Source organism: Mustelus asterias, chromosome 22 (genome assembly GCF_964213995.1).
Source record: "Mustelus asterias chromosome 22, sMusAst1.hap1.1, whole genome shotgun sequence".
NCBI lineage: Eukaryota > Metazoa > Chordata > Chondrichthyes > Carcharhiniformes > Triakidae > Mustelus > Mustelus asterias.
In genome coordinates, this window is record NC_135822.1 from 62,911,679 (window position 1) to 62,930,571 (window position 18,893).

The 18,893-nt window shown below is 51.8% G+C and overlaps 1 protein-coding gene across 2 annotated transcripts in view; it reads left to right on the top strand.

The window, feature by feature from the left end:
- LOC144510113 (fibroblast growth factor receptor 1-like) overlaps positions 1-18,893 on the top strand; it is a 231,494-nt gene that overhangs the window by 165,050 nt on the left and 47,551 nt on the right. For both annotated transcript variants that reach the window (XM_078239392.1, XM_078239393.1), the window contains exons 5-6: positions 1,999-2,168; positions 13,461-13,584. In XM_078239392.1, coding sequence (XP_078095518.1) covers positions 1,999-2,168; positions 13,461-13,584 — 294 coding nt within the window. The remainder of the gene's footprint in view (positions 1-1,998; positions 2,169-13,460; positions 13,585-18,893) is intronic.

The window sequence follows — 18,893 nt, forward strand, 5'->3', positions numbered from 1 at the left end:
GGAAACAGTGGGGGAAAAAGCAGCTCAACTTCCCTTCCCCCAAAACGCTGCCGTCGGAAAACCATCCAGTGACCTCATCCCCACGGTGCGGCCTTCTCCTGCCTCCGATTTGGGATGGTGGGTGGGGGGTATTCAGGGTGTCTGATTGCTCCCAAGTTTAACTGCTGGGCCATTGCCAGTGGCAATGAGGAAACCTCGCTCGCGGTTGTGACGGCCATACAACCTCGTAGGATCCCTTCAGTGCAGAAAGAGGCCATTTTGGCCCATCAAGCCTGCACTGACCACAATCCCAAACAGGCTCTATCCCCATAACCCTGCCAATCCCCCTGACACTAAGGGGCAATTTAGTGTGGCCAATCCACCGAACCTGCACACTCTTTGGAGTGTGGGAGGAAACCGGAGCACCCGGAGGAAACCCACACAGACACGGGGAGAATGTGCAGACTCCACACAGACAGTGACCCAAGCCGGGAATTGAACCCAGGTCCCTGGCGTTGAGAGACAGCAGTGCTAATCGCTGTGCCACCATGCCACCCTTGTGGGAGGGAGTGGCAAGAATCCAACAACTCCCTGCAGTTGTTAAACTCGGACAAGTTTCAGTGAGGCCAGGCAGTTGACTTTGTGTCTTGCTGTCAGTTTGCAGGGCTGAGTGCGAGGAATAAAGCAGACAGATAGTGTAATCTGATCCCTTATTGTTTAAAAAGACCCTTTCTGAGCCGACCTGCTCAATATGACAGCTGCAAAGATGAAGCGGGGTGCTTTGACTGACAACTCGAAATGGAGTTCCGGCCATCTTTGTCTGGTCCCTCGTCAGTTTCTAATGAAGGCAGAAAACTGAATCCAATTGGTGGAATTTGGAAAGGGATGAATAGGGGGGCAGGAAGCCTCATAGCGTCTTCTCAGGAGTGGGCTATCAGTTGCAATCGCAGTTGTAACTGAGCTGCTGTCAGGTTAATCTCCTACCTTGAGCTGACTGTGAATGTGACACTGTGAGACAGGCGGCTGGAATGTCTGACTGCTGTCTGAGGCACGGCTGGGGGAACAGCACAGGTTGAAGAACAAGACATTTTTCAGCGTTCACTTCCTCAGCTCCAGGATGAAACAAGCCAGGCAAAGCAATGATCATACAGTCATAGAACCCCTCCCGTGCAGAAGGAGCCCATTCGGCCCATCGACAACAATCCCACCCAGGCCCTATCCCCGTATTTAATCCCCCTGACACATGCGGGAGAATTTAGCCTGCCCAATCCACCTGACCAGCATATCTTTTGGAGTGTGGGAGGAAACCAGAGCACCCGGAGGAAACCCACGCAGACACGGGGAGAATGTGTAGGCTCTGCACAGACAGAGACCCGGGTACCTGGTGCTGTGAGGCAACAGTGCTAACCACGGTGCCACCAGGGAAGATCTAACTGTCAATGTTGGTGCTACTGGCAGGCAAAAAGTACCCACTCACCCTCCACTGATACAGCTTGTGTTTATTTAACACCTTCCTATGTGTCAGAAGGTGCTTTACTAGAGTGAGGTGTATGGGCCAATGATGAGAAAGCTGGCCAAGAACCTAGGATCTAAAGAGAGTCTGAAAAGAAGAAAGCGAGAAAGAGGTGCATTGCAGAGCCTAGAAGCCACGCAGCTGCCCATAATGGGGCAAAGTCAGTGGAGGAATGAGGACAGAATTGGAGAGTGTAAAGATCCCCAGACAACTGGTGAATTCTGGTCAAGTGTCACTCGAATTGGTGCACAGTCTGTCATTCTAAAGCAATGCCTCCCCATGGTCATGCATGCCTTGGTAGAGTGACATCAGTGGAACCTGTCCAAAACACATCATTGTGAGCACCAGAGGATAAAACATTAAGAATAAGGCAAGTGATGATTCATCAATGACAATGGGGAGATTTATTTTATACTCGGTTGAGTTTGAGTTTTGCCGATTGGGTAGAATGCCCGTGCTTCTATTTGAGCTGTGGGAAGAATAACTTGTCTCCTTGGTGTTGACAGGTGCCCCGTACTGGTCCCAGCCAGAGAAGATGGAGAAGAAGCTTCATGCTGTGCCCGCCATGAAGACAGTAAAGTTCCGCTGCCCAGCGAGTGGGAATCCACTCCCTTCCCTGCACTGGTTAAAGAATGGGAAAGACTTCAAACAGGATCACCGGATCGGTGGCTTCAAGGTACGGTCAAATCGTCATCCCAACACCCAAACTGTCTGACAAACCGACGGGCAAAATTTCATTCGATAATATTATTATTATATGCTGGGGTGGCCCAGTGGTTAGCACTGCTGCCTCAGCGCCAGGGACCCGGGTTCGATTCCCGGCTTGGGTCACTGTCTGTGTGGAGTCTGCACATTCTCCCCGTGTCTGTGTGGGTTTCCTCCGGGTGTTCCGGTTTCCTCCCACAGTCCAAAGATGTGCTGGTTGGGTTGATTGGCCATGCTAAGTTTCCCCCTAGTGTCAGGGGGATTAGCAGGGTAAATACGTGGAGATACGGGGATGGGGCCTGGGTGGGATTGTGGTCGGTGCAGACTCGACGGGCCGAATGGCCTCCTTCACCACTGTCAAGATTCTATGAACTTTGCTTCAAGAATTAGGAGCAGGAATAGACCGCATGCTCCAATATTCAATCAGGATCATGGCTGATTCTTTTGTCTGAAGTGCACTTTGCCATTCTGTCCCCATGTCACTGAATTCCCTGAGTGTCCAAAATCTGAGCAATCTCCTGAATACATTCATCACCTCATCGTCCACAGCCTTCTGAGGTGGGAATTTCCGAGATATTTCTCTACATCTCAGTTGGCAATGGTGGATTTCTACACCGCATCTCCCCAATAAAAGGGGTGGTTCGATCCCAGCGAGCTCCGTTAACTCATCGGACGTATCAGTCTTCAGGTCAACGATGAGAGTTATTCATTTTGCCCAGTTTAAGGAGCGGGGCTTCCGTTGAGTGGGTGAATCCTGATCTATATTGGATTAATATAACAGGCACTTCACAGGAATCTTAGCCACCAAATCCTGTCACACGAGGCGACACTTAGCCAGGTGGTCAAAAGCTTGGTTGAAGAGATATAGAAACATAGATGATCGGAGCAGGAGGAGGCCATTGGCCCTTCGAGCCTGCTCCGCCATTCATCACGATCGTAGCGTGGCCATATGTATTAACAAGGGTCTAAAAGGAGTGGGAAGATCCAGAGATGTTTACTGAGGGCGTTCCAGAGATACGGACATCATCAGCCCTCAATGGTCGGGCATCGGGAGCTGAAGGCACAGCCGTCGATGGTAGAGTGATTAGAATTGGAGGGCTGCAGAGATCTCGGAGGGTTATCGGGACGAGGGGGAAGTGAATGAGTTATGGAGGGTGAAGGCTGAAGAGATCTCGAAGGAGATAGGGAGGGACAAGGCCTGGGCGATTCCTGGGGAGGTTGTAGAGACGGGGAGGGGCACCTGAGCAGCCAGGTGCAAACTGAGATCAAATTTGTGAAAAGCCCGAGGATCCAGAAATCAAATCCCAACTCTCAATCGGGCAAATCCAGGCAAGTTAGCGGTTAGATTGTATCTGACTGTCAAGAGCTGTGCATCAGGTGTCAGTGCCTCTAGCACAGGCTTAGCTGCCTCTTTAATTAAAGAACTCCTTTTGTTTCATGCTCATGGTGTGTATGCCTGCCTGCTTTGTGGTTTGACCCTGTGATTCAGAGCACTGTGGAGTTTATATATCTTTTTAAAAACTCTGCAGCAGGTTTTAAGTGTTGGTAAGGTTTGGAGGCTGTGTAAGTGGATGATGGGGAGATCTGTAACGCTGCAAGGTGACCGAAAGTACCCAGGGTCGAGGTGCCTTTGGCCTCTGGCCTGTTTCGACTCCAGTCAGAATGACTCAATTCCCAAATGGTGCCAACAGTGGCAATGTCAAAGCAGCCTTGCCGACCAGACCAAGACAGCGGACCAAGTTGGATCGGGGGGGAGGTGGAAACCGGTGCAGTTGAAGCTCCGAAGTGCACAGGGGAAGTTGAAGTGGGTGGAAAGGGAGCCGCTCGCTGAAGCAGACCCACCACGTCAACAGCTGAAGGTGGAGGCGGGTTGGCGATGTCTCGGTTTTGGAGCATTGGCACAGATGGCGAGCCGGGCTGGGGATATTTCACTCCGCGGGGATAAGCATTAACCGAGCCCCCCTCTGAATCGCACCAATTCTGCTGCCTTCCACTCGGTCAGGCTGGATCGACTGAAATATTCACGCTGTGCCTTGCATTGCCACACCACTGTCGACACTTCTGTTGCTTCTCTGCCCTGTATCGGACGTCGGATTCAAATCTGTGGCTGCGTCGACAGTTTGTCTTCACTCCCTTCATCCCTCCGCCTCATGGATCCTGTCCATTGTTCATAAGATGTAGGAGCAGAATTAGGCCATTCGGCCCATTGAGTTCGCTCCGCCATTCGATCATGGCTGATATGCTCCTCCTCCCCATTTTCCTGCCTTCCCCCCCCATAACCCTTCAACCCATTACCAATTAAAAATCTATCTAACTCCTCCTCAAATTTACTCACTGCCCCAGCATCCGCCGCACTTTGGGGAAGCGAATTCCACAGATTCACAACTCTTTGGGAGAAGTAGTTTCTCCTCAACTCTGTTTTAAATTTGCTACCTCTTATCCTAAGACTATGACCTCTCGTCCTAGAATGCCCCACAAGAGGAAGCATCCGCTCCACGTCTACTTTATCCGCATCTTTTATCACCTTGAATACCTCAATCTGATCTCCCCTCATTCTTCTAAATTCCAGAGAGTATCGGCCTAAGCTGTTCAATCTCTCTTCATACGACAAACCCCTCATCTCTGGAATCGATACAGTGAACAGGAGGAGGCGTAGCTGACAGTTAATACGTCCATTCATTGCAGGGAAGCCGGGTGAGAAAGTATTGCCCCCAATAATGATGTGATGCTCCGAGAACGACGCAGCAGGGAACGAGACCATTCGGCCCATCATGCCTCTGATGGAGGTACTGGGTTGGAATTCCCTGGAAGAATCTTGCCTGGTTCTCGATGTGACTGATGTGTAGCTGGGGTTATCTTTGGGATTTCCATCCTTCATTCCACAAATCCAATTGTCAATCCTTTGTGGGTGGTTTCACCGGGAAAGGATGACGGGAATTTTATTCCTCTCCTGGGAATCGGGCAGTCATCAGGGAGATGGTGGTACAGTGGTAATGTCACTGGACTAGGAAACCAGAGGTTCAGGCTGAGACTGAGGGGACATGGGTTCAAATCCCACCACGGCAGCTGGTGGAATTTAAATTACATTCATAAAATCTGGAATATGAAGCTAATCTCAGTACTGGTGGCCATGGCAACAATCATTGATTGTTGTAAAAACCCATCTGGTTCACCCATGTCCTTTGGGGAAGGATATTGGCCATCCTTACCTGATCTGGCTTACCACAGGTGTGGTTCATTCTTAACTGCTCCTCTGAAATTTACTGTGTACAGTTCTAGTCACCCTATTGTAGAAAGGATATTATTAAACTAGAAAGAGTGCAGAAAAGATTTACTAGGATGTTACCAGGACTTGATGGATTGGGTTATAAGGAGAGGCTGGATAGACTGGGACTTTTTTCTCTGGAGCGTAGGAGGCTGAGGGGTGATCTTATAGAGGTCTATAAAATAATGAGGGGCATAGATCAGCTAGATAGTCAATATCTTTTCCCAAAGGTAGGGGAGTCTAAAACTAGAGGGCACAGGGTTAAGGTGAGAGGGGAGAGATACAAAAGGGACAATTTTTTCACACAGAGGGTGGTGAGTGTCTGGAACAAGCTGCCAGAGATAGTAGTAGAGGCGGGTACAGTTTTGCCTTTTAGAAAGTTCTTAGAGGGTAAGATGGGTATAGAGGGATACGGGCCAAATGCGGGCAATTGGGACTAGCTTAGTAGTGAGAAAAAAAGGGGCGGCGGCATGGACAAGTGGGGCCGAAAGGCCTGTTTCCATGCTGTAAACCTCTGTGCCACTCAATTTCAGGGAGATTCTGGGTAAGACATTCTGGCCTTGCCAGTAACACCCACCCAGCCACCCATGAAAGAATGAAGCAAAAATAAGCCACAAGCAGTGTCAGATTTAGTTTTCCTCATGTTGCTGTGAAAGATGAGAAGCTCATTATAAACACAAGCTGTTTCCTTGCCCATTGTCCTGTCCTGGGGTGGGGGGGGAGATTGGGGGTGATGGGGTGGCTGCTGGAACACCCTGTCCCATGGAGAGAGACGCAGACTGCTGCCTGTCTGGTCTGAGCCTCTACCTTGCAGTCAGCCAGACCCTGTGTAGGGGCGGGGAAGGGGCAATTGATCTGCTGCTCATTTTCAGGGCAAATGTTACTCAGATCGGACCGAATGCCTGGTTTCCTTCCCCACCCCCACCCTCATCCCCACTGCACCCCCGCCCCCAACACACATAGACACACACGTACATTCTCTCGTGTGCACTCACAGAAACACACATGCGCGCGCGCGCACACACACACACATTCCCTTGCGCACAGACATGCACATGCACACAGACACGCGCACAGATTCTCATGCACACAGAGAAACACACACACAAACACGCACACAGAAACACAAACAAGCATGCAAATTCTCTCTCGCGCGCGCGCACACACAAAAACACACAGACACAAACACCCCGGCACAGAGAAACACACACACAGATTCTCTCACGCACACAGACATGCAAACACAAACAGACACTAGATGCACACACACATGCGCACACACACTTGATGCACACACACAAACACACTAGATGCACACACACGCATGCACACGCACGCGCGCACACTAGATGCACGTGTGCGCACACATGCACACACATGCACATGTGTGCACACGCGCACACATGCACACACACTAGATGCACATGTGTGCGCACACATGCACACACACTAGATGCACATGTGTGCACACGCACACATGCACACACACACTAGATGCACATGTATGCGCACACATACACACGCGCACACACATGCACACACACACACTAGATGCACACACGTGCGCGCACATGCACACACAGACACTAGATGCGCACACATGTGCACACACACTAGATGCACACGCGTGCACACATGTGCACACAATGCACGCACACATGTGCGTACACACACACTAGATGCACACACACACACAGTAGTCCGACATAGTGAAGAGAGGGCTGCATACCTGAGTGACACCGGAGAGGCTTTCCCTCGGACTGATTGAAACTGGATGCTGTTGACACCCAGTTTCCATTGTGTGTGTGTCTCTGCTGCTGAAGGCGATCCTCAGCTCCGAGTGCAGCTTTCTCACTGATGTGCCCCGCACAGGATCCCCAGACAGTTGCAGCAGTTGTGTTCTAACCAGGTGTGAGGCTGGTAATGGTCACAGTCTGTCCCCTCTCTCCTTGCGGAGCACCGAACCCTTGGCCGGGGTTTATTGAGGGACTGATCCCAATGCTGTTGTATTGATGTTGGTGTCACTCAGTGCCCCGTACCCAGATTGAAAGCTGCCATCAGAAGACCCAGAATTGTGCTTCACTCCTGCACTCGGTACAACTGAGAGTCCTGCTGTCTGTGTGGAGCTGCTCAAATCTGCCCACTGCCCCAGAATCATAGAAACCCTATGGTGCAGGAGGAGGCCATTCGGCCCATCGAGCCTGCACTGACCACAATCCCACCCAGGCACTATCTCCATAACCCCGGGTATTTACGCTGCTAATCCCCCTGACACCCCCCTGGAAAATTTAGCATGGCTAATCCACCTAACCTGCACATCTTTGGAGTGTGGGAGGAAACCGGAGCACCCGGAGGAAACCCACGCAGACACGGGGAGAATGTACACAGACATGTATACACACACACACACACACACACACATACACAGAAACACACACACACACATTCTCTCGCGCACGCACACACAGCGAAACATGCAGCACACGCACACAGACAGTGACCCGAGGCCGGGAATCGAACCCGGGTCCCTGGCGCTGTGAGGCAGCAGTGCTAACCCACTGCGCCACCGTGCCAGCTGGCGGTGGACAGCAAATGAGAAAGTAATCCGGTGCGGGACACATTCCTCTGCTGCGGTGCCTCCACAATGTCATCATCGATCACCGTGGACACCGCCGTGGAAAGACCCAGTGAAGGCTGGGCTGGGCAGGAGCATCGACTGCAGCAGACTGTCTCATTCCCCGTGTGGCTGGAGGGAGAGGGAGAGGAAACCGTCTCCCAGCCAACCAACCAACTCCATACCGGACACCAAGTCTGAGCAAGGCAACGCAGTGTGGAACCTGTATCCTTGTGCGTAACCTGGGGACGTCCCAAAGCACTTTACACTCAATCCAGTATTTGTGGAGTGCAATCACTGTTACAATAAAGGAAACACAGCACCCACTTCATGCACAGCAAGATCCCACAAACAGCAACCAGAAAATCTGTTCTCTTCCAGTTATCCAAGACATCAGAAGGAGAGGGGAACAGTAGGCTTTGTTGTTGGGGGGGGCGGGGGGGCTTCAAGTCTCACTGGGTGGTTAGAACGGAAAGGCAGGCAGGGACATGTCGGGCCGAATGGCCTGTTTCTGCATTATAAATGAGGGAAAGCCTTTTCACCCAGTGGGTGCTCAGAGACTGGAGGGAACCTCCTGAGAGGGTGCTGGAGGCAGGATCGATCGAGTTATTCAGAAGGGAGTTATTAAATTGCTGTCTGTGCCGGTTTCGGGGGATAAGGCAAGGGAGCTGGTTCAGACTGGATGGGCTGAATAGCCACCACCTGTATCGTAAAGATTCTCTGAAATGATTTTGGAGAAATTTGATATTGGGAAGTGCAGGGAAAGATGTCAGAAATCTCTGTTTCTGGTGATGTAAATGATCCTGGCGACAGCCTGTAGTAGCGCGCCCCCTTCCGGGGTGAATCTTCGGGGGAGTGATGTGACCTGATTGACCAATTGGGCCAAATCCTTGGGCTGAGCACGGACTTTCCCAGTCGCCCTGAGGCTGGAGTCGGGATAGTCGGAGGCATATTTCGTACACTCGCTTTCTAGTTTATTCGCAACACACTTTGTTTCGTTACTGGTTATTGGTGGTTGCCAATCCTTCGCGGTATCACACGGCTGGTTGAGGTTTTGGTGTGTTTAGAGGTTGCTTCCTCAATCCGTGTGAAGGAGCGTTGGCTCCATAACAGCTGAAGATGACAGCGAGTGGCGGCCGACCTGACAGCGAGTGGCGGCCGACCTGACAGCGAGTGGCGGCCGACCTGACAGCGAGTGGCGGCCGACCTGACAGCGAGTGGCGGCCGACCTGACAGCGAGTGGCGGCCGACCTGACAGCGAGTGGCTGCTGACCTGACAGCGAGTGGCTGCCGACCTGACAGCGAGTGGCTGCCGACCTGACAGCGAGTGGCTGCTGACCTTACAGCGAGTGGCTGCTGACCTTACAGCGAGTGGCTGCCGACCTGACAGCGAGTGGCTGCCGACCTGACAGCGAGTGGCTGCCGACCTGACAGCGAGTGGCTGCCGACCTGACAGCGAGTGGCTGCCGACCTGACAGCGAGTGGCTGCCGACCTGACAGCGAGTGGCGGCCGACCTGACAGCGAGTGGCGGCCGACCTGACAGCGAGTGGCTGCCGACCTGACAGCGAGTGGCGGCCGACCTGACAGCGAGTGGCTGCCGACCTGACAGCGAGTGGCTGCCGACCTGACAGCGAGTGGCGGCCGGCCTGACAGCGAGTGGCTGCCGACCTGACAGCGAGTGGCTGCCGACCTGACAGCGAGTGGCGGCCGGCCTGACAGCGAGTGGCGGCCGGCCTGACAGCGAGTGGCTGCCGACCTGACAGCGAGTGGCTGCCGACCTGACAGCGAGTGGCTGCCGACCTGACAGCGAGTGGCTGCCGACCTGACAGCGAGTGGCTGCCGGCCTGACAGCGAGTGGCTGCCGGCCTGACAGCGAGTGGCTGCCGACCTGACAGCGAGTGGCGGCCGGCCTGACAGCGAGTGGCTGCCGACCTGACAGCGAGTGGCTGCCGGCCTGACAGCGAGTGGCTGCCGGCCTGACAGCGAGTGGCTGCCGACCTGACAGCGAGTGGCTGCCGGCCTGACAGCGAGTGGCGGCCGGCCTGACAGCGAGTGGCTGCTGACCTGACAGCGAGTGGCGGCCGACCTGACAGCGAGTGGCTGCCGACCTGACAGCGAGTGGCTGCCGACCTGACAGCGAGTGGCTGCCGACCTGACAGCGAGTGGCGGCCGGCCTGACAGCGAGTGGCGGCCGGCCTGACAGCGAGTGGCTGCTGACCTGACAGCGAGTGGCTGCCGGCCTGACAGCGAGTGGCGGCCGGCCTGACAGCGAGTGGCGGCCGGCCTGACAGCGAGTGGCTGCCGACCTGACAGCGAGTGGCTGCTGACCTGACAGCGAGTGGCTGCCGACCTGACAGCGAGTGGCTGCCGACCTGACAGCGAGTGGCTGCTGACCTGACAGCGAGTGGCTGCCGACCTGACAGCGAGTGGCTGCCGACCTGACAGCGAGTGGCTGCCGGCCTGACAGCGAGTGGCGGCCGACCTGACAGCGAGTGGCTGCCCTCTGAAGAGTCATCGCCTCTGCTTTCTCCTTGGACGTGACTCTATTGGAAGTAAGCGGTTTGACCTGGTTCACACAAGGATGCGTACCAGTCCAGACCAGCTGGGCCGAATGGCCTGTTGCGGTGCTCTACATAATGAGTGACCTGCTGGAAGCGGCCTGTGCTCTTTTAAGGACATTTTCAATGCCAAACTGTCCTTTGTGTCAAACCTGCCTCATTTTGAGAACCAGTCGATGACAAATCCCACTGCCCTGCTCTCTCAACATCTCCTGAAGCTTCAACTGTGCGGCCACTTTGACCTGAGGAGACTGAATGGACCAGACAGCTTTCTCTGCCTGAACAAGTCTACTGACTGAAGGGATTCCTCCCCAGTCTCTCCATCAAATAGCTTCAACAATGTGGTTGACTCTCAACTGCCCTCCAAGGGCAACTCGAGATGGGCAATAAATGCTGGCCCAGCCAGCGACACCCAGGCCCCGCGAATGAATGAAAATCTTCTTGAAGAGGAATAATGATGTGAGCTTGCTTCAACTCTGCTTCTCCAGTTAAAAACCTGAGCCCAGCTGCGCAGCTGATCGTTTCCACAGGGCTGGGAGAGATGAAAGGCCTCGCTTCTATGAAGCCATGCTAAGATGGCTACCACTGGGAGGGCCCGATGTGGTTCGTGTTTCCAAGGTTCACAGTTGCACTTTTGACATCTGCTTGAACCATTAGATAGTGTTTACGTTCAGATGAAGCCTGTCACCCAGCAGCTGGAAGCCATTATACCATCCCTCACAACCAGGGCACGGTTACCCGGCAAGGATTTTCTTTCCTGCTTTGGCCTTTCATCTTGGTCAAAGGTGACTGAGAGAAAATGCCCTGGGTTCACCTCCAAGCTAACACAACACCGCAGAATGCTGAGCTTGGCTGCAAACTGACCTCGCAGTCTCTTTTAACCCTTCGAGTGCCGCACAGCAAGGACCGAGATATCACCGCTGTGAATGAACACCCTGTTCCTCAGCAGATTCAACCAGCAATGAAGAGGCAAGTGTCTGGGTTCTTTCCCCGTTCTCTTTCCATGTCTAACCACTTGGGGCAGCACTGGAGGGGGTGGGACCTCTGTGCCCTTGTGGCCTCACTCTATCTACCCGACCTCTCTGTTTGAGAGAGCTCAGAGCTCTGTGAGAATGGAACTGTCACCAATCTTGCTTATTCTGCCAAAGTCGAAGTTTATTTGTTAGTGTCACAAGTAGGCTTGCATTAACACTGCAATGAAGTTACTGTGAAAATCCCCCAGGCGCCTGTTCGGGCACACTGAGGGCGAATTTAGCACCTAACCAGCACGTCTTTCGGACTGTGGGAGGAAATCGGAGCACCCGGAGGAAACCCACGCAGAAACGGGGAGACTGTGCAAATTCCGCACAGATCGTGACCCAAGCTGGGAATCGAACCCTGGCGCTGTGAGGCAGCAGTGCTAACTGTATCACCGTGCCACCCCACTCATCCTACAAAGTCTCACTCACTGAAATTCTCCCTGTGTCTGTTTGTTGAAGATAATGGGCTGGGGAGCTACTCAATCATCGGAATACGAGGAGGCCATTCAGCCTCGAAGCCCATTACACCGTGGTGGATCTCAACTGCCTCTCCCCGTTTTGCTCCATATCCCTTGGTTTAAAAGTCCCACATGTGACAAAGCGATGTTGTGAATGAATTGGTTGCTTCACGGAAGGATCTGGATTGTGCTGTGGAATTTTGAGAGATCTCAAAATCAGCTTTTGAGGTTTTTTTGCTGAAGCAGTTTTCTTTCAGTCAGAGCTTGGATGGTGTTTGAGCTGCAGGCTGGCGTGGATAAGTCGGATGTAAATGACTTGCAGCCAAGGCACAAGACTTTGTCGCAAGTCCGGAGCAATGGGACACACATCAATGATAGGGTGAGGTACTTTGGCCAAGTGTTTCCCTGTACCACACATCCACCTCAGTTGGATAAGGAGGAGAGCGGTGTGGCCAGGTTTCAGAAGTATGTTGGCATGGCTTGGTATTGAGTGTCTACCGTACGGGTCAGCTGTGGCTCAGTGAGAAGCACCAAGTCCTGGGTTCAGGTCTCTCATTGAGGCTTGAGTACAAAAACCAAGGCTGATTCTCCAGCACAGTACGGAAGGAGTACGAGGTCGGGAATGGGTCAATGAAGTCGGGAACTAAATCGGGATTGGGTCAATGAAGTCAGGAACTAAGTCGGGAATGGGTCAGTGAAGTCGGGAGTGAGTGGGTCAGTGAAGTCGGGAGTGAGTGGGTCAGTGAAGTCGGGAGTGAGTGGGTCAGTGAAGTCGGGAGTGAGTGGGTCAGTGAAGTCGGGAGTGAGTGGGTCAGTGAAGTCGGGAATGGGTCAGTGAAGTCGGGAGTGAGTGGGTCAGTGAAGTCGGGAATGGGTCAGTGAAGTCGGGAATGGGTCAGTGAAGTCGGGAACGGGTCAGTGAAGTCGGGAACTAAGTTGGGAAATTCATTTGTTGGAGATGCAGTCTTTCAGATGAGATACTGATGCGAGGCCCCACCTTGCCTTTTGGATAGGTGTAACAGATCCCACTGCACCAATTCAAGGAAGGGCAGGTATCCTGGCTAATATTTACCCCTTAATCAACATCATCAACAAGATGATCTGCCCATTGTTATCCTGCTGTTTGAGGAGATTATCTGCTCTTTGATATCTTGCTGTTTTGGGAGCTTGCTGTGCATAAGATGGCTGCCCGTGGTTCCCACAATGCAACAACGACTAGACTGTCGGAGCAATCCATTGGCTGTAAACAGGCTGGAGAAGTCTGGTGGTCATTCAAGGTGCTTTGTCAATGGAAGTCTCTCCTTTTCTTTGTTTGTTTAAAATTTCTGTTCTCGTTCATTCCCGACAGATCCGATCACAGCACTGGAGTCTGATCATGGAAGGAGTTGTACCCTCGGACAAGGCCAATTACACCTGTGTGGTGATGAACAAATATGGTAGCATTAACCACACGTACCAGCTGGATGTTGTTGGTAAGAACCATTTCTTTTCACGAGCAAACTCTTGCCAATGTTGTCTTTGGATGTCCAAATCAAAGGTAACTGGCTTATCCCTCAGAATCTGACTGTTGTGTTGGTGTCTTCAACCTCTTTGAAGTGTGAGATCCTATTGATGTATTTTGACTTGAAGGAGATGTATTGCGTCTAAAACACAACCATGCATAGCTATATTAGCTTCTTCCAAGAACAATGATGAGTTCAGGAACATGGTGCTTAGCTTTCCTCCTTTACCCTCTTAGCCTCATGTCTGGGCCATTCCTCATGGAGCTGAGGCTGTTCTCGAGCTGACTGCTGTAACTTAGCACTGCTGCCTCACAGCGCCAGGGACCCGGGTTCAATTCCAGCCTCAGGTCACTGTCTGTGCGGAGTCTGCACGTTCTCCCCATGTCTGTGTGGGTTTCCTCCGGGTGCTCCGGTTTCCTTCCACACTCCAAAGATGTGTAGGTTAGATGGATTGGCCATGCTAAATGTGATTTGATTTGATTTATTGTTGTCACATGTATTAATATACAGTGAAAAATATTGTTTGTTGTGCGCTATACAGACAAAGCATACCGTTCATAGAGAAGGAAACAGGAGAGTGCAGAATGTAGTGTTACAGTCATAGCTAGGGTGTAGAGAAAGATCAACTTAATGCAAGGTAGGTCTGTTCAAAAGTCTGACGGCAGCAGGGAAGAAGCTGTTCTTGAGCCGGTTGGTGCGTGTCCTCAGATTTTTGTATCTTTTTCCCAACGGAAGAAGGTGGAAGAGAGAATGTCCGGGGTGCATGGGGTCCTTAATTATGCTGGCTGCTTTTCCCGAGGCAGCGGGAAGTGTAGACAGAGTCAATGGATGGGAGGCTGGTTTGTGTGATGGATTGGGCTACATTCACGACCTTTCTTGTGGTCTTGGGCAGAGCAGGAGCCATACCAAGCTGTGATACAACCAGAAAGAATGCTTTCTATGGTGCATCTGTAAAAGTTGGTGAGAGTCCTAGCTGACATGCCAAATTTCCTTGGGGGTGGTTACGGGGATAGGGTGGGGGAAGGGTCTGGGGAAGATGCTTTGTTGGAGAGTCAGTGCAGACTCGATGGGCCAAATGGCCTCCTATCATTTCTGAAGTCCGAGAGTGACCACATTCCCAGCACTTCCCCCTCGAGAGTGGCACATGTCTTCCTGCTCCATTCTGAGACACAGCTTGGAATGGGAATGTGAGGCACTCGTGTCTCTCGCTCGCGCGCACACACACACATCGATTAGATGGTGAGGCCCTCAGGTTTAGAAGTTTAAGCAATTGCCCCTTTTCACCTTGATTACCACTTGGTCAGCTCAACAAGAGAGAACAGGACAGAGAGACGCAACAGGAGGCAGGTGGAGTTACAAAGTGAGGAATTGTTGGCCGTACTGTGAGCTATTGACAAAAATGTAACTGATAAAAGAACCAGAGGGAGGATGAGGGGAAAGACATGTCAGCCTGAGACTTATTAGCCTCAAAGGACAGGGAAGCAGATTCCAAAGGAACTTGGTTATGGAGCTAAAAAGGACACATCTCGGGGAAAGAGCAGGGGAGTGGGTCCGATTGGACAGACCCTGCAAGGAGCCAGTACAGCTCTGATAGGCTGAATAGCCTCCCGCTGTGATTTCAGTTTCTGAAGTTGGGGATTTGAATCGTTGGGTTTGATGATATTTTCACCCTGCCTGTGGGATGAGTTGACTCTGACCTCGGGACTTTGCAGTGGGGTTTACGTGTTGAAGGGAGTGTATTTCCCTATCCATAGAACGGGATTTGGGCTTTGGAGACCATGCTGAAAGTGAGGGGAAGGAAGGGCTTGTAAAACAAGAGGGACAAGAGGCGGAATAATGCACCAGCCAACTGTGCTCATGACTGAGGGAGTTCAGTCCCATCAAGTGAGTGCACACCTATCCGTGCTGCCTCCGAGCGGACAGCGAGGGAAGCATTTCAGATGGATTGGATTTGACTAAGTAGCTTGAAGTGAAGGAATGGGGGAGAGTTGAGTATTTGCTCAGCGTGCTGTGATGTAGCTGTGACAGGCTCTTTGTTGACAGATTGGGCCTGCGTTTGCTTGCTTTGACCTTTGCCCTCTTCCCCCCTCTCAGTGAACCAGCTGTCATGTTTATTTTCACTGTTCCTGATGGGGCTCTCACCTTTGCTGCGTCTGAAAGGGAAGCTTTTGTCTTCGTGTTTGGCAGCTCTGCCCTTCAGTGCACCCCCCCCCCCTCCCCCCCTGAGCCCCTCATTACTTGGAGTTTACTTGTGCCTTGCTTATCTTGGACAGATCGGAAAGCCCCTCCCTCCCTCCCCTCCCCATTCACCCACAAGCAGATCATTGATGATTGCGATCTGGTTTTATTCAGCTGCCTCAGATTGTGCTTTGATAGCCAGTCAGAGGAGAGAGGAAGCATCTCATTGCGTGCATTAAATATTGTCAGCTGGAATCTAAGCAGGCTGAAGAGCCCCCAGCCTCAGCTAATGGATGGACACTGTCTGCAGAGCTGCTTTGTACCTTCTTTCAAACTGACTCTATCAAAGTCAGGAACCGCAGAGAGTAGTGTGTGTGTGTGTGTGTGTCCCCCCCCCCCCCCACTCTATGACCCTTTGGAATTTACTTTGACCTTTCCTCCCCCATTACCTGTCCCAGTTTCCCTTTCCAATACTGCAGCTGACTTGGGAAGCCTCCGACACCACTCCGCCCGGGGAGGCGGTGCCCCAGTATTATCGCCAGACTATTAATCCATAAAGTCAGCTCATGTTCTGGGGACCTGGGTTCGAAACCCACCACGGCAGATGGTGGAATTTGAATTCAATTTTAAAAAATCTGGAATTAAGAATCTACTGATGACTTTGAAACCATTGTCGCAAAAACCCATCTGGTTCACATCATGTCCTTTAGGGAAGGAAATCTGCCGTCCTTACCCGGTCTGGCCTACATGTGACTCCAGAACCACAGCAATGTGGTTGACTCTCAACTGCCCTCCAAGGGACAACAATCCAAGGGAATTAATTCTCTCACTTCTGGTTTTATCTGTGCCTCAACACTTTCACCCCAGAGTCGGAAGGTTGTGGGCAGCAGCTACAGGGTCAAGGGGTGTGGGTGGAGTGCGGGCAGGAGTGCGGAGTTGAGAAAGAGCAGCCATGATCATGTTGAACAGCAGAGCAGGCTTGAAGGGCCAAATGGCCAGCTCCTGCTGCTATCTTCTATGTCTCACTCGAGAGCCCTGACCCCAAAAGTTGGCGCTCCAGCCCAGAGGTGAGGGAGCATGGTAGTCAGGCTGGACATTAAACCGAGGCACCACCTACCTCTCTGAACAGAACAGGCAGCTTGCCAATGTTTTGAGGCAGAGAGATCTCCCCAGTTTCCTAACCAACATGTCTCTCAGCTGCAACATCACTGAACACAGTTGATTTCAATGCTGTGCTGATATCAGGAGAGATGCGGTCTCGATGAAGGTCTGCCTTTCTCTCTCTCTCTCTTTCCCTCTCACTCACAGGTGAAACATTGGGAGTGTTGACTCGCTGGGTACTGAGGAGGGATGGTCTCTCTTGTCTCAGATAGCTCCAGCTCCATTAGTGTACAACTCCCCAGCCTTGGCTTGGGGATGGATGGAGTGATTGACATTAACTTCCTTCCTAATAAAGCGCACAGAAAGAGCAGCTATAAATCCCCGCTCTGCTATGCGTTTATTGTATCTGCAGACTTCCATTACTTGCCCTGTTTTAATTGCACCCTACTAAGCACTAACTGCTGGGGTGCACGAGGTGTCAGAGGGGCAGGCAGTAAATTAGTCTGTGACTACAGTCACTTGGCACTGGGACGTAAAGGTTTATGTGCTCAACGCTGAAGCTGCCTGGTGACTCTAGGGACACAATGAAGGAAGCGTAGATGGCAATGAGTGGGAGTTGAGAAGTGAACCTTGGTCAGGAATGACAGCAGGTTAAAGTCCAACAGGTTTATTTGGTGTCACGAGCTCTCAGAGACTCGCCTGATGAAGGAGCGGCGCTCCGAAAGCTCGTGATTCCAAATAAACCTGTTGGACTTTAACCTGGTGTTGTGAGACTTCTTACTGAGCCCACTTCAGGCATCTCCACATCAGGAATGAAAGCAGCTGAGGTTCCAGGAGAAGGCCCCGTGGCCCTTGAAGCCTGCTCCAACCTTCAGTAAGCTTGTTGCTGCTCTTCGATCCAAACTCCACTGTTCTGCCCCATCTCACAACAGTCTTGTGTGCCAGAGTAATATAGGAAAAGGGGGGGCCTCTGCAACCAAGGGAACGTAACGATAACTATACACCCAGGCATTAATGTTAAAGTTAAAAAAGTTCAAGTTTATTTATTAGTGTCACAAGTAGGCTTACATTAACACTGCAATGAAGTTAGTGAAAATCCCCATGTCGCCACACTCCGGCGCCTGGCCAGTGGCATGGCCAATGCACCTAACCAGCACGTCTTTCAGACTGTGGGAGGAAACCGGAGCACCCGGAAAACTCCCACGCAGACACGGGGAGATCGTGCAGATTCCACACAGACAGTGACCCAAACCTGGAATCGAACCCGGGTCCCTGGCGCTGTGAGGCAGCAGTGCTAACCACTGTGCCACCGTGCCACCCAAGACAAAATGTGGCATTGAGTCACCAGCAGAAACGACTTGGTTTTTGTTCATTCATGGCAGTATTTATTGTCCATTCTTAATTGTCCCTGAGAAGGTGTTGATGAACTACCTTGAATGGCCACATGGTGTAGATACATCCACAGTGCTGTTAGAGTTGCAGCTCCAGGGTTTGACCCAGTAACAGTGAAGGAACAGCTGAGTCAGGATGGTGTGTAGCTTGCAGGTAGCTGGTGTTCCTGTGTGTCTGCTGGCCTTGGTTTGAGCTTTAGGAGAGGCTGGAGAGACGGAGACTTTTTTCCCTGGACCATAAGAGGCTTCGGGGTGATCTTATAGAGGTCTATAAAATAATGAGGGGCATAGATCAGCTAGATAGTCAATATATTTTCCCAAAGGTAGGGGAGTCTAAAACTAGAGGGCAGAGGTTTAAGGTGAGAGGGGAGAGATATAAAAGTGTCCAGAGGGGCAATTTTTTCACACAGAGGGTGGTGAGTGTCTGGAACAAGCTGCCAGAGGTAGTAGTAGAGGCGGGTACAATTTTGTCTTTAAAAAGTGTTTAGATAGTTACATGAATAAGATAGGTATAGAGGGATATGGGCCAAATGCGGGCAATTGGGACTTGCTTAGTGGTGAAAACTGGGTGGCACGGACAAGTTGGGCCGAAGGGCCTGTTTCCCATGC